This window comes from Ammospiza caudacuta, chromosome 3 (genome assembly GCF_027887145.1).
Source record: "Ammospiza caudacuta isolate bAmmCau1 chromosome 3, bAmmCau1.pri, whole genome shotgun sequence".
NCBI lineage: Eukaryota > Metazoa > Chordata > Aves > Passeriformes > Passerellidae > Ammospiza > Ammospiza caudacuta.
Genome location: NC_080595.1, coordinates 109,323,081 through 109,336,922, shown reverse-complemented (window position 1 = coordinate 109,336,922; position 13,842 = coordinate 109,323,081). Strand labels below are relative to the sequence as shown.

The 13,842-nt window shown below is 34.5% G+C and overlaps 1 protein-coding gene across 3 annotated transcripts in view; it reads right to left on the bottom strand.

Annotated features, from left to right (window-relative positions):
- Nucleotides 1–13,842, bottom strand: part of GRIK2 (glutamate ionotropic receptor kainate type subunit 2) — a 351,000-nt gene that overhangs the window by 159,335 nt on the left and 177,823 nt on the right. For all 3 annotated transcript variants that reach the window (XM_058802832.1, XM_058802833.1, XM_058802834.1), the window contains exons 7-8: nt 6,050–6,193; nt 4,548–4,655 (exon numbers count right to left, since the gene is read on the bottom strand). In XM_058802832.1, the coding sequence (XP_058658815.1) occupies nt 4,548–4,655; nt 6,050–6,193 (252 nt within the window). The remainder of the gene's footprint in view (nt 1–4,547; nt 4,656–6,049; nt 6,194–13,842) is intronic.

Sequence of the window (13,842 nt, the reverse complement as noted above, 5' to 3'; positions counted from 1 at the left end):
TGCAAGGTAGTCTATAACTGAAATTCAAGCAAGCTACAATTTAACTTATTGCATCACTTTTGTTTCAGAAAAACTTACAAATTTTCGTAAAAAGTGAAACAGGTATTCATATATACACTTTAGAGAGAACATTCACACAGTAAATCTATTGTAAATATTGACTATATTGTCAAGCCCTTAATTTCCTATTATTCTTTCCAATCCGCCTAAATGGCTAAACTATTCTGAAGAGAGCATGCCAATCTGAATATTTTAACACTTATTATCCAAAGTACAGGATCCAAACCAGGTGTACCCATTAACATGTCCTCCACAGTGAGACAAAGAAAAATGATAAAAGGAATTAGCTTAGGCAAGAATCAGCTTATTTAACTTGAAACAATTCCAAGAGCTACATTCATCATTGAATATCATAGAGTATTCTGTAACGTGGTAATTGCAGTGGTCCTCAAGAACATGGAATACAATTTCCCAAATTCATGTCACGTGTTAGAAACTTGCGTCCAAACCTCCACATATTTGACTTCCAGGTAACCATCAGATTACTGCAGTCCCCCAAGAACAGCTATTCCCCCCAGCTGGACATGCCCACCCAGCATCACTGTGTAGCTCTGCAGGCTACAGAGGCCTCGACTCTGCATAAGAGCTGCTTAGCAATTGCTCAAACATTCCTGTGTTATCGATGCTGTTTTCAGCTCAAATCCAAACTGCAGCCCCATACAGCCTTATATGAAAGAAATGAACTCTGTCCTAGCCAAAACCATCAAAATATTTCACCATCCCCCTCAAAAAAGAAGCGCTGCACGTTCGCGAAACTTAAATTGCGCTGAGTTTACATGTGCTCTGGAGCACTTTACAGAGATTCAGTCTCATGAGATGCTAGTGCCAAAAATTCTGTAGCTTTCTTACTTCAGCATGTTTCAAAAGCAATTTATCTTCATGAATAGATAAGTATACTTTCAAGTATTATTCTTTTTGATTTTTCTTCAAAGTTCTCCTGAGAAAATTAACATTATTTTTGCTCTGAGTCAATCAAAACTGTGAATATGACTCACAGTGAAGTGCCACAAGCATTGTATTAGGAAGGATCATTGCCTTTCTGCAGTGCTACCCACTCACTAAGCAGCCAGAACCATGCTCAACTCTCAAAGATTTTTCAAATTTATCTATACCTTCTTTATTTACTCTTGTGGAGTAATTAGTAGCAGTGGTGATTACATCAAGGAAATAATTATACTCCATTAAGGATAATAATGTTTCTTCATATTTCTGTATTTCCCATTTGCAAATTGCTTAATTTATTTTTTTCAGTAATATTAATATACATGCCTTCTTTGTCAAATATAACATAAATAATAATACTTTAATACTTCTGGATCCCATAGATTTACCATGTCTTTGGTTTTTTTCCCCTCTTTTTTTCTCTCCCTTTGCCACCCTGAGAATGTTTCTGAGCAAGTTTTCAAGCCAGTTGTAGCAGCTCTTATTCAAGATATGTGATTGTTCTTCAGTGACAAATTTTCATATCAAAAGCAATATTAAATTCAGGTATTTGTTATCTCCTTGAAGTATAAAATAATCATCCTCACAATGCAGCCTCAGTGTAAAGACTGATTGACTGTAATTTAAATTATAATTTATTATGCTGGAGTGTCACAGTTTGGGATTTTCACTGTGCTTAATCATGAATAGTTTCAGTCTGTCCAAAGTGACTGTAATAAAATTTTGTGGTATATTATATTAACAGCACTCCAATCATCGCTTAATTTGGTCATGTTCATCTTACAAGGAGCTATCATTTTTGGCAGACATGAAATTTTATTTGGAAACACATATTTCTTATTGACTGATGCCTGATTATCACCTCTCATTCAAGAGTTTCAGGAACAAGTAATTTATGTAAAAGTTGAGATCACACATAGTATTTTTTTAAATCAGTGAGGAATTGTTCTGTTGTCACTGACTTCAGCAGTCATTGAATTTATAACACATGATTCAGGTAATTTCCCAGTTATACTGGTTATACTAACAGGTAATTTATCTAGGACAGTTTTGTGCAAAATCTAAGTTTTAAAAAAAGTCTTTTAGTAATTTTTCACAATAATTTTTTTTCCCCATCCATCATTATTTTTCTCTTCAGGAATCACAGCTGAAATTGTTGAGCTAAACTATTGTCCTTGACAAGAGAAATATTTGGAAAGAGGTTAGAAGAAATAACAACAGTTTACCATATGGAAACATGGCATAAGAATTCTGTGCACCATAATATGCATCTCCCAACTGTTTCTCATCCCACAAGTGGGAGGATGTACAGAAGAAAAGGAAAAAATAAAAACCTGTTCGGTAACTCTTAGCGCATAGACAGAGATGTCTGACAAGATGGTTTGGGAAGAACATTGAAAACATATCAGATAAGGACAGAGATGCAAAAAGGCTCCTGAAGGAAAAAGAGAATAGAAAGGGCATGGAAAGAGATTAATAGGTACAAGGGAGAAGGATTAGATGGAAAGGGAAACAGGCAAGGAGGGTCTGGGAGAGGGGGAGAGGCAGAGGGAGAGGCAAAGGGAAAAAAGGAGGAGCAGAAAGAAGGAGACAGAAAGATGGAGTGCACATGTGGATGGAGGCAGGGGACTGAGAGAAGGGTGACCCATCCCCACTTTAACAGAACTAAGTCTTGGAGGAAAAAATCCTCAAAACTTTGAGACAGCTCTTTTAAATAAAAGAACTGGCTAAAATGTACTCCAACTAGGAAGTGTCCTGCTCCAAAATTTAATCATTCACTCTGGATTCAAAAAGAATAAGGTTTGCATTCCTTCAGAATAATGAAGTTTTGTTGTTCAAAGAGAAACATTTCTCTGTGGGCATTGATTTATCTCTCTCAGTAAAATATACCATATGTTTCATATGTTTAGTAAGCAATTCAATCAAATGTGCATACACTTGAATTTTCCTTTTCCTAATCTCATCTCCTTGCACCCCAAAGAAACTGCTCTGGTTTTGCTCATATACAGTAACTGATTCTTTCTGCTTGTTCCAAAGATTGCCTACAGTTTTTGGTGAAAAAGTGATATTATCACTTCCACTTATCACATGACCAAAATAAGAAATGAAGTCAGTAAAAGTATCTTTTCTTTGAAAATATTTCTATACAGCTCAAGCACATACTGGGCTTTTTTAAATATCATTATGTTTCAAAATATTTCTGTTTTTGTCTCTTACTGAACTTTCAATATAACTCTTTACCAAGTTCCTTTTTTCTATTATGTATTTTAGAGTACTACTATATTTCCTGTTGAATTGTTTTGTCTTCCATATTTCTCTGTAGACCTTTTTTGCTTTATCTCTATATTTTCACTGATGTATATATCTTCTAGTGTATTGTCAACTGTGATTTTATTTTCCAGAAATCTCATGTTGCTTTGCGATTCCCAAATGTCACCTAATGTTCTTAAAGCCAGCCTAAATTACAAAGACTTCCTTTCCACATTTTCAACACTTGTCACTTACATACAAACTCTTCAGCCACTGCTGACTTATTTCGCTATTACCATGACATTAATTCTTCCATTTCTGTTTCCAGTAAAAAAGACAGGTTGCACTGTACTTATTCTACTCGTACACAACACTGATTTACTTTTCAAGTCTAGTAATTCGTTTCCCTGGCTAAGTTGCCTGAGTTCACTTCATGGGACATTTAATGGCAGAAATCTACTGTCAATGTATAACTGAACATTTTCAAATATAATTTAGTTCTTGAATCACAGGTTTTCCTCTGGACAACAAGAATGTTATTACCTATGTAAGTGTCTCAAGACAAGCTCATGGTTTCTGAGCTTTTACAAATCTTCCCAGTAAGAGAAAATTAATATTCCAAAGCTAGTCTTGTGAGCTGAAATTTTGGGAAAATATGTTGTTTATGCTAGCATCTCCATTCAATGATTTACAGAAGAAAATGCAAATCTGCAGTATGGTCCCTTCCCTTAATTTCTGTTTTTATTTGTGCCCACAATTGCCACCTTGGGGCAATAGCTGACAGAACTTGATCTGAAGATGAAGAAAAACATAGTTCTTACAGAAGACTGAACATCAGATCTAAATGCAAACTTCAAGACATATGCCAGTTGCAAAACCTTCGCCTGCTGGTCACAACCATGAGAGACACGGTAGCTTCCCGCAATTGCCTCTGCATGGTAAGGTGGCTGGAGGATAGATGGTCTGACTTCAGATTATGATGGTGTCATATAGGCAGGCCAAATATCTGTACATGCCTCCTGAGCTCTTAAGTTCAAATATGGACAATAGTAAGCAACATGGAAAGAGCATTTCCCAGTTCTTTGGGCTCTCACTCCACCTCTGTACAAGAAACATTAATGTCAGAAGACAGCTAAACCACTGATGATACCAATTCTTAACTTTTTAGTACCACTTATACTGACTTGAGAGCAGGCGCACTCTTTTACATAACACAAGAAATACTGTTGTAAATGTTTATAGGGATTAAGTTTTGTTTTATTTCCCACTTCCTTGCAGGCAAATGTCTTACACACCTTTTCAAGACCTTCTTCCTTGAGGCTGATGACATCCAAATCAAAATCTGTCCTTAAGCCATTAGTTTTGTTGAAAGTTATCCTGCCTGTGAGGCCTTCCCAGTGGGCCTGTGAAGAAAGAAAAAAACAATTTCTAGAAATAAATACCTCTTCCTTTATTTTTTTTCTCAATGGGCAAACTACTTCTGTCAAAATGGGATCATTAATTATTCATTTTATGTAAATAACTTATCTTGTCGCTGATTTTGTGTTTTTAAATATTTTGTATTTATTTTTTGCTAATGAAATCAAACTTTCTTTTAGGCTTCATAGACAATTTTTTAAACTTTCCATATCAGGCAATGGATTCTATTATTCTTTTCAGTTCTTTTATTGAACAAGATATACTGAACAAGATAAAAGGCTGGGTTTTTTTCATTCCTCCATCATTCATGCATGCATTTTGATGGAGGAATGAAAATATGTCTATATGTCTGCTCCCTACATACTTCCCCCTCCCCAGTCCCAAAGTTTCAATCTTTTTCATTAATGCTGGACTTCATATTTTTTCTCAGGAAATTTCATTCAAATAAAAGCTTACTTTTGGAAGATGCTGATTCCCCTGAAACCACACCGAGACAGCAAAAATTGAGGTCAGTGAGCCAGCCTTCCTAAGCTTATTCCTCACTTTTAATAAAATGCAATAGCCTAACTTTTTTTATAACTTAAAATCTACCCTAGTTCTGAAACTATACAAAGTGGGAGAGAAAATGTGGGAAATAAAATTATTATTGGTTCCTAGAAGGAACCAATATTGGAAAAAAAAATTACATTCTACTGCAAATTATTCTCTTCATCAGAATATTTTGTATGTCTGGATTGAGAAACATTGTATAAGGAGTTACAGTATGAGAGATTTGAATAGTCTACAGTCTTGAACTGAGTAGTCTTTAGCACCTTAAATCTCATAGCTTTGCTGTCCCTATCTGTCAATATCTAAACAGCATCTTGGGTAATCAAGGAGACATATAGTAATTCACTATAGAAAATTAAGAAAAAAATTACTTTTAACCAGGAAGTAAAATTAATTCCTGGCCCCTTTAAGTTTATGCCAGTGTTTAGTTGATGGATTTCTCATAATCGGTCTACAGTTTAGAGTTTCAGGTGTTTGGGGTTTTAATGCCACAAATGCTCCACATAAACCTACTATCTACAAATATAAGTTTTATTTAGAATGCAGTTATTTCACCTTTACAAATATTGTAGTACTAAGTCGTACTTCAGGAAATTTAGTTCCAAGTAATACTTTCAAGTACTTTAGTTCCAAGTAACACTTTCAAACAAAAACGCTGTCTTGCCTGTCAAACTCCTTATATATAACAAGATGAGAGACGACCATCTAGTGAAAAAAAAAAAAAAAAAAACAAAAAACCCAAACAAATGGAGCGAAAGCAAAAGAAAATGGGAAAGAACTGGGAGAAAAAAAAAAAGCAGGGGAGCAGGACCCTTTCTGAGTGACTTACCTCCTTGATGAGGCTCATGAAGCGCGTCCCGAAGCGCCATGGCTTGTGGCGGTTGCACTGCAGCGAGCTGACGGTCATCTGCGGGAACTGCTGGACCGCCACCGACACCACGTGCACGGCGTCGTACATCAGCGCCGCGTCCGTCTGAAACGACAGCACCACCAGCACCGTCAGCACGCGCAGAGAGAAGGAAACAACAAATTAGCACTGCTAATTTATTTAGTTCTGCTGAAGGAAATAAAAATGGCCCAGCTGCTTGTGCAGTGCTGCAAAATGTAGGCTTGTTGCTGTGTCATACATAAGTTATGTCAGGATCTTCGGCAGTCTTAGCTTTTCTCTTTTTAATGCTGCAAAAAGGGCTCAGATAGTGACTTTTCAGGATCATGGGAGTACACGAGCATCTGATGACTCAAGTTACTTTAAAAAGCAGTACGTTAGGGAGCTATATAAATCACTGTGTGCATGTTTGATTCAAGTTGGTTATTTTCATGAATGATGCAAAAGAAAAAAGGAAACAAGCTGAGAAAACCTTAGCTATAAAGCAAAGTGTACAGGTTCAGGAAGTAATGTTTTTTTTGTTTTGAAATTACAAAACAAGATTCCATCCCAACAACACTCATATGAATCATTAATAATTTTTAATGTGCATCAGTTCAAATCCCTATAGCAGAACTAATCAGTATCTTCAATAAATCAGAGGTAGATTAGAATTACATCAAAATGCACATTAATTTTAATAGTTTTCATGTCCCATCCAAAATAAATAGACTTAGACATAGTGTTTGCTAAGAAATGTTGTATTACCAAAGGACAGACAGCCTCTCAGTAATACTGTTGTGCTGTACAAGAAAGCGATCTCTCTCTCCTGGTCTCCTTGATAAACAGAGGCCTGGTAAACCTCAGAACCAAAAGCATGAGAGGACCTTAGATTCAGCTGGTGGAAATGAGTGCTACACCATCTGCTCAGCATACCTTAGAGAAAAAGGACCTATTTCCCCTTCTCATTCACGTAATTAGTGAGCTGTGAAATTAGTTCTTTAATGGATAGGAAACCTGGAGATTATTGCACTTGTCACAATACAATACAATGCAATGCAAAATGAGCTTATATAGTGCCTTTCATACAAAGGCATCCCGAGGCTCTTTACAATAAAACTAAACATAAAAATGCAAAAATATTCTACCATTATAGCCCATAAGCTACTGTTAAAGAGAAAAATACACACTCACATTTAAATGGCTCTCCCAAGGAAAGATTTCAGAATTCAAACAGAAATAAATCCTAATTTCAAAAAAGCCAGCCTAAGAGGTTTCAATGATCTCAGGCTCCAAGCAGTTTATGCAGAGGTTTCAAATCAGTCAGAAAATATTTTTGCTGCCAAATTGTTCATTATCTTCAAGGCATTAAAGTGCTTTTAAGGCAAGCTGATATTTGACAAGGAGGCAGTGAAACACCAAAAAGCTGGAATGACATGCTGAGTAAGCGTCATGAAAAGTTTAATATTCTAGAAGCAAGACTTGGCAGTAGTCAAAGTCTAGACAACAGCCTTTTAAATAAGTACAACACATAAATCTGACTCAGAAATGCAAACTGGTTTTTAAATCAGTTTAATTTCTAAAACTGTAGTCCTTGTTTCAATGAAGGAAAGCAGAAATTGATATGAGGCTTTAACAAAAATATCCCACCAAGAAGCAATCAGAAATTCAACACCAGCACCAACTGATTAATTAGATGCAAATTTGGAAGCAGATCTGTTAAGACCCGTCAGAAGGAATCAAATGGACATTATGCCAGATACAGAACAACATGGCTGTCAAATTCTATAAGCCACTGAAGTGGAAATCTGTAGGATGACAAAAACCACCCAAAGATGTCAAAGGCACATGATAAGCTCCAGCAGATATATGTTGTGAGGGACTGGAACAGGTTGCTCAGAGAAGTTGTGGATGTTCCCAAAGCTGCGAGTGTTCAAAGCTAGCTTGAATGGAGCTCTGAGCAACCTGGTCCATGGCAGGCAGGGTTGGGGTTAGATGACCTTTAAGGTTCATTCCAAATCCATAACATTCTATGATTCTGAAAATATGTTATCAAAATCTGTTCATCAAAAACAAAGCAAATGAGGAAGAAAATGCAATAGTGTAATGTCCATAACTCAGTTGACAAGACCTGTACTATCAGATGGATAAATCTGGACCCATATCTATCAGTTACTACTGTCATAAATATAAAGTTACAAACACATCACAAATTAAGTATATCTAGATTTTCTTGCAAAGACAAATATGTTGCTAAAATTCTTTTAAAAACTGTGAACAGTTCTTAAAATATTCTAGAAGAAAATGCCCTATTCAAACTAAAACAGAAGTAAAAAAAATAACTTTGATACATAGAATCTTATTCTCTAATCAGTTTTGTAACAAACTGAATTGACTCATTAAAAATTTTGATGGAAGATATTGTACAGTTCACTTAATGCACAGCATGAGTCAAGCTTTTGTTGATTAGTAAAGTATGCATAGAGTTCATTACATTTTAGTTCTTATGCTATCTTTACCTGCATATTTTCTGAATAATACTTCTAAAGTAGAATAGCTTATGATTTTCATATGCAGCTCATTATTCTCTTCAAGATCATCTTTGTCTTCCTATCTTTAATCAGTAAACTTTTATCCTTGTGAGATAAATCCAACTATATTTCAAAGGTCAAACTGTTCATAGCATTCTGCTTATTGTCTGATGGTCACTAATGTATTCTGAAAAATTTTGTGCATTAATTAAAATGATTCTTATGTGTGACTTCCTCAGCTGCATCAAGAATGAAAAGAAACTGCAAATGCTCACAAATGTATACCTACATTTGTTTCCTAGGTGACCATGACAATAGTATTCAATAAATGCACAGAAGTGACAGAACACTTTCACATTTTATTGACATAGTCCTTGAAAAGGTGTGAACACATTAAAGCAATGTATATAAAGTCTCTGGTCCATTGTGAAGCTTATTTCATCATATACAAAAAATAGTTTGTTATTGACTGAATTTCAGATCATAGTATCATCAGAAACAAAATCAATTCAGACTGACTGTGGTCACTGGTTTAAGTGTTAACATGCCCATTTCATACTGCAACAAGCTTTTCTTGCTAAGCTTGTGTTTATGGCACTTGGCCTTCCAAGGCTTTAGAACAGAATGACAAGGTTGCAATCCCATTTTGCAAAGTAGTATAAGTACACAAGGTGGGGCATGTTACATACCGAATGAGTTTTCCATTAGCCCTTAAAAACTGTATTTTATTTCTTACACAAGATTAATGCCCAGGATAGAACAATGGATGCAAAGTCAGGTTGTTGGATTTGGGGTTTTTTTACTCCCAATATATCCAGTCTATTCATAGTCAGGTTTATGAAGGACAGAAATGACGTGGTACAATTTGGAGAGTAAGAACAGCAGCTGTTCTTTAATCTAAGAGCCTGAGCAAGTAGTAGATGCTGCAGGTACAATGAGCAGGACAGCTTAATCAAATCTTTTACCTCCCCAGCATAAATGTTTTAGGGAAAAGGAACATTACTTAGTCATCACTGCAGAGTAAGGATTTGCAGTGAAATACTTGCTCATTTCAAAACCATCAAAAATGTCTATAATCACCTTAACCTATGAGCAATACTTGTCCTTTGATAATTACTTACTCTTCTCTTTTATATTTAGTGACAATTTAACAAACAATACATAATTATTAGCTAGAAAACCTTGAATAAGTGGCATATTTCATAAACAAACAAAACACTTCTAATTTTTTTGTTCTACCACCTGCCTTTCATTTTTCTTCATATTACTTTTGCATTTTAGGTAATTTCCATTGTGAGCACAGTGTACAGAAGTAGCCCTCTGTCCGAGGTTTTTTTTTTTATTATCGTTATTTTCCTTTGAAGACTGATTTTCCTATAGAAGCTTCCTCTGCTTTCTTTCTTTTGAACAACTTAAAAAACGTTATGCACAAAAAGTCTGATGACACTTAGAAGTCAAGAAGCAAAGACTACCTACAGTGCAGGAGAGCTCCTCATTACTGGCACTATTACCTTCCTTAAAGTGCGTCCTGTTCGACAAAAATTTGAAAAGTTGAATTTAAAAATTACTGGGTATAAACTACAGAAACAATGATTGGTTACATATAAAAATAAGATTATTTTTACTTATAAAAATATGTAGTTCCTTTATTATAGAGTCTACTAATGCTTGATCAGAAAATTTTAAGGGCTAGATCTCGAATTTTGTTGGGACAACAAGATTTTAACCCACAAAACAGAGTAACTAGTAACATAGGAACTTTTTTCCCCTAAATTCTTGTATAATGTGGTGTCAATGGTGCTAACATCACTCTACTTAATTCACTACATATTCCTGATCAGATGCCTCCAAACTCTACTTTCAAATCTACCCTACAAAGAGATTTTTCAAGAAGGTCCAGAACAAGAGATAAATATTGAAGAACGAAATTTTACTTTGTCTTTCCCAGGTGTGTTAAAGAGTACAGAAATGAAGCATGAATGAAAAATACTACCAAAAAAACAAAAAAAGCTCTTATAAACCCAATAGGAGTCATTCTAGCTTTCTGATGAATGTGTGAATTGTATTAGATTTAAATATCTTTCACAACCATGAGAAGAACTTCTGCACAAGCCCATCAGCAAAAGACATTTCAGTTAGATGATGCCTGACAAATGCAGCACTATGCACACAAATTCCAGAGACCAAACATGCTACTACTACTCACAGAAAGCTCTCCCACACTCAAGGCAATTATAACAAGTGAATGAAATTAAGAAGAAATGGCTTGCAAAACTAGTTCCTCCCCAACTCAGCTAATAAAATCTATTGCCCCTGAAATCATTTCACTTAATTCTCACTTGCTCACATCCCACAAAACCATTTTGCTAAGTGAGATTTAATAAATCTTTCAGCCTGGGATTAAATTTTACTGTTTTATGAACTGTTAAATTGCATTGTATGCTTATTAATGCTCATGTTTTCTTACTTCTTGACACATTCCTAATTCCACTCTAGGGTACAATTATGAAAAGAGCACAGATATGTTTTTCACCCCCAAAACTGCATTCCAATAGGGAACAAGATATGAGCACCAGTAAGCTATAAACAACATTCATCTAACTTTTAAAAAAAACTGTTAGCTTTTTTTTCAAAATCCTCTAGTGCTTTAAACAATGCATTGCTGATTAAATTATTTTTTCAACTTTTAATGGTCTAGAGAATTTTAACAGGGGGTTGGTTTGCAGTGATTTTAAGTAGAGACAAAATAGATGCAAATTATTTTCCCCATCACCAAAATACTTAACATCCAAACAAAGCAAATTACTTATTTCATACAATATAAAAAAGACTTTACACTAATTAAAATTCTTGAAGTTTTTTAATCTAGAAAAGTGAACTAGTCAGGTAATTTTATGTTTCAAAGTGTAATTTTTTCTTACACAAAAAGGCAAAAGAAAAGAAAGGATTTCCTCTTTTGCCTCAATGCCTTCTAGTTTGATGTACGATTTGAATTGAAATAGTGAAGTGGAACAGTGACAAAGTTTTAGAAAATACCAAGAGAAGAAAGGAATAGGAAAAGCATTCCAAATGATAGTGATATGGTTTCCACATTTCTTGTCATTGCATTGTCAATATAGGAAAGAATATACATTCTTTTATTGACAGAATAAGCATGTATTACCTGTTATAAGAGTTTGAAGTGGCAGAACATCTCTCAGAACATTCTTGGATGTAATGTCATTTAATAAAATATTTAGGTGTTAAGAAACTGGACGTATATGAAAATTAGTTAGGTGGGTAGCCACTTATTGCAGCTTGATTTTAACTCATTGCAGGTGAAGCTTTCAGAGAACTTAAAATTTTGTCAGAGATAGACACAGAAAATCTGCTTAGGAAGTAGATTAAACACATTTCCCTGAAATAACAACAGAAGAAGTATTTCTCCCATCTGCTTGATCTTTGATTAAGACCAGAATTTAATTTTAGCAAATAAAACATTAAAGATTAACAATATAACCTGAAGTGAATAGGAAAATTTTGACTTATTTTTTCTGACAAGGACACCTTGTCATTCTTGTGAAGTAAGAGCTTAAATCTTAATTATGAAAGGAAATTTCATTTAAAGGAATAAGAAATGTTAAGGAAACTTCTCTGTCTGACCAGTTACTCACACCACCTGAGCTGGGACAGAAGCCCCTCTACAGCCACACCATAAATCATTCAACTTCTATGGTGATCTACATTTATCTGGAATAATGGAATAAACACTAATAGAATGGTGATTTGGGGCAGGGGGGAAGAGACAGAAGTAAAAAAAATATATATTTCTAATTATATATTTTTTTAAATGTATTTCTTAGATATTCTATAGTCTGTGATTTGGTCCTGTAGATGTCTCCTCATGTCATAAACTCTACTAATTCAAGAATAAAATTACCTTCAGTGTGTTGCTTGCAATAGCAAAGGTCAACTTGATTGCATAAACCTTTGCAGAATGTGCCTATAATATACAATTAGGAACAAGATGTTATGATGTTTTTATTTAAGTTCTAGAGTTTTATATATATATATAAGTTTCTACATATACTTAAAAATGAATGGAACATTTCCAGATCAAATGTATTCTGAAGCACTTTCTCAACCTTCCTTTTGAACTTCAGAAATTATGGTATCAGCTATAATTTTTTTTTCCTCAAAAAATACCCCATTACACTCTTATATACCTTAGGGACAGATAGCAAAAACCTAATTACAAGGAACAATGGGTCATTATTTAGTCTTTGGTAGTCTATTTCCTTTCATCTGTTCTCAAATTCAAAAAATCAATATGATTGTGATCACTGCAACTCCATCAACCACATCCACAATAAAGACCTGTCTGCTACTATTACATTAGCTCAGCATTCAAGACTTATCACACCCCATGAAAAGTCCTTCTGCACGAGCAATTCATAACTAATTACAGAAAGGTCTTGCTCAGCATGCACAGTGAATACCTTTGTACCCACATGCAACAAGAAAGTACACCTGGCAATGGAAATGAGAGGCATAAAGCCAGTATAACACAGAGATTAATGTAAATCTGATCAAAAATAGAGAGAAAACCCCACACATTCCAAAGAATGAATCTCTAAATATTCTATTTTTGTATCCTGTAAAAATAGTACACTGTTTGAGGATTTTAAACCTTTCATATCTTCAAACTTGGTAGGTAAAATGACAAAAACATAAATGTATATTGGTGATTTTGAATGCAGATAAAAGAGTTATGAGGATTCATAATAAATGTCCTTTTCCTGCCTTCAATTTCTCTTCTTTTACAAAGGGCTAATGATACTGACTTTATTATCTTCAGCAAAAAGGATGATTATATGTACAGTATTGCAAAGTTCAGGTTTGCAGGAGAAAACAAATTGTTAAGCAGTATAAAACATAAGTAACCCATGAAAGAATATACATTTATTTCAAAATATAATTCTGCTTTATGCCAGACTTTTATAATTCTTTTATTAATTTATGTCCTATGGCTCTGTCCTAAATAAGTAATGTTCTTTCTCTTTTGAACTAACATCCCCTTAAACTCAGTAATACCTAAAGAAAAAGGTATTAAAAGACACACTACTGGCCTGTGTCAATCTTTGTTTTAGATTTTATAAGTAGATATTTTATGTGGGGATTTTTTATCTTTGAGATTGTTTAGAGGTTTGGAGTTTCTCGGTTCTGTTCTGTTTCATTTGAGAAGCA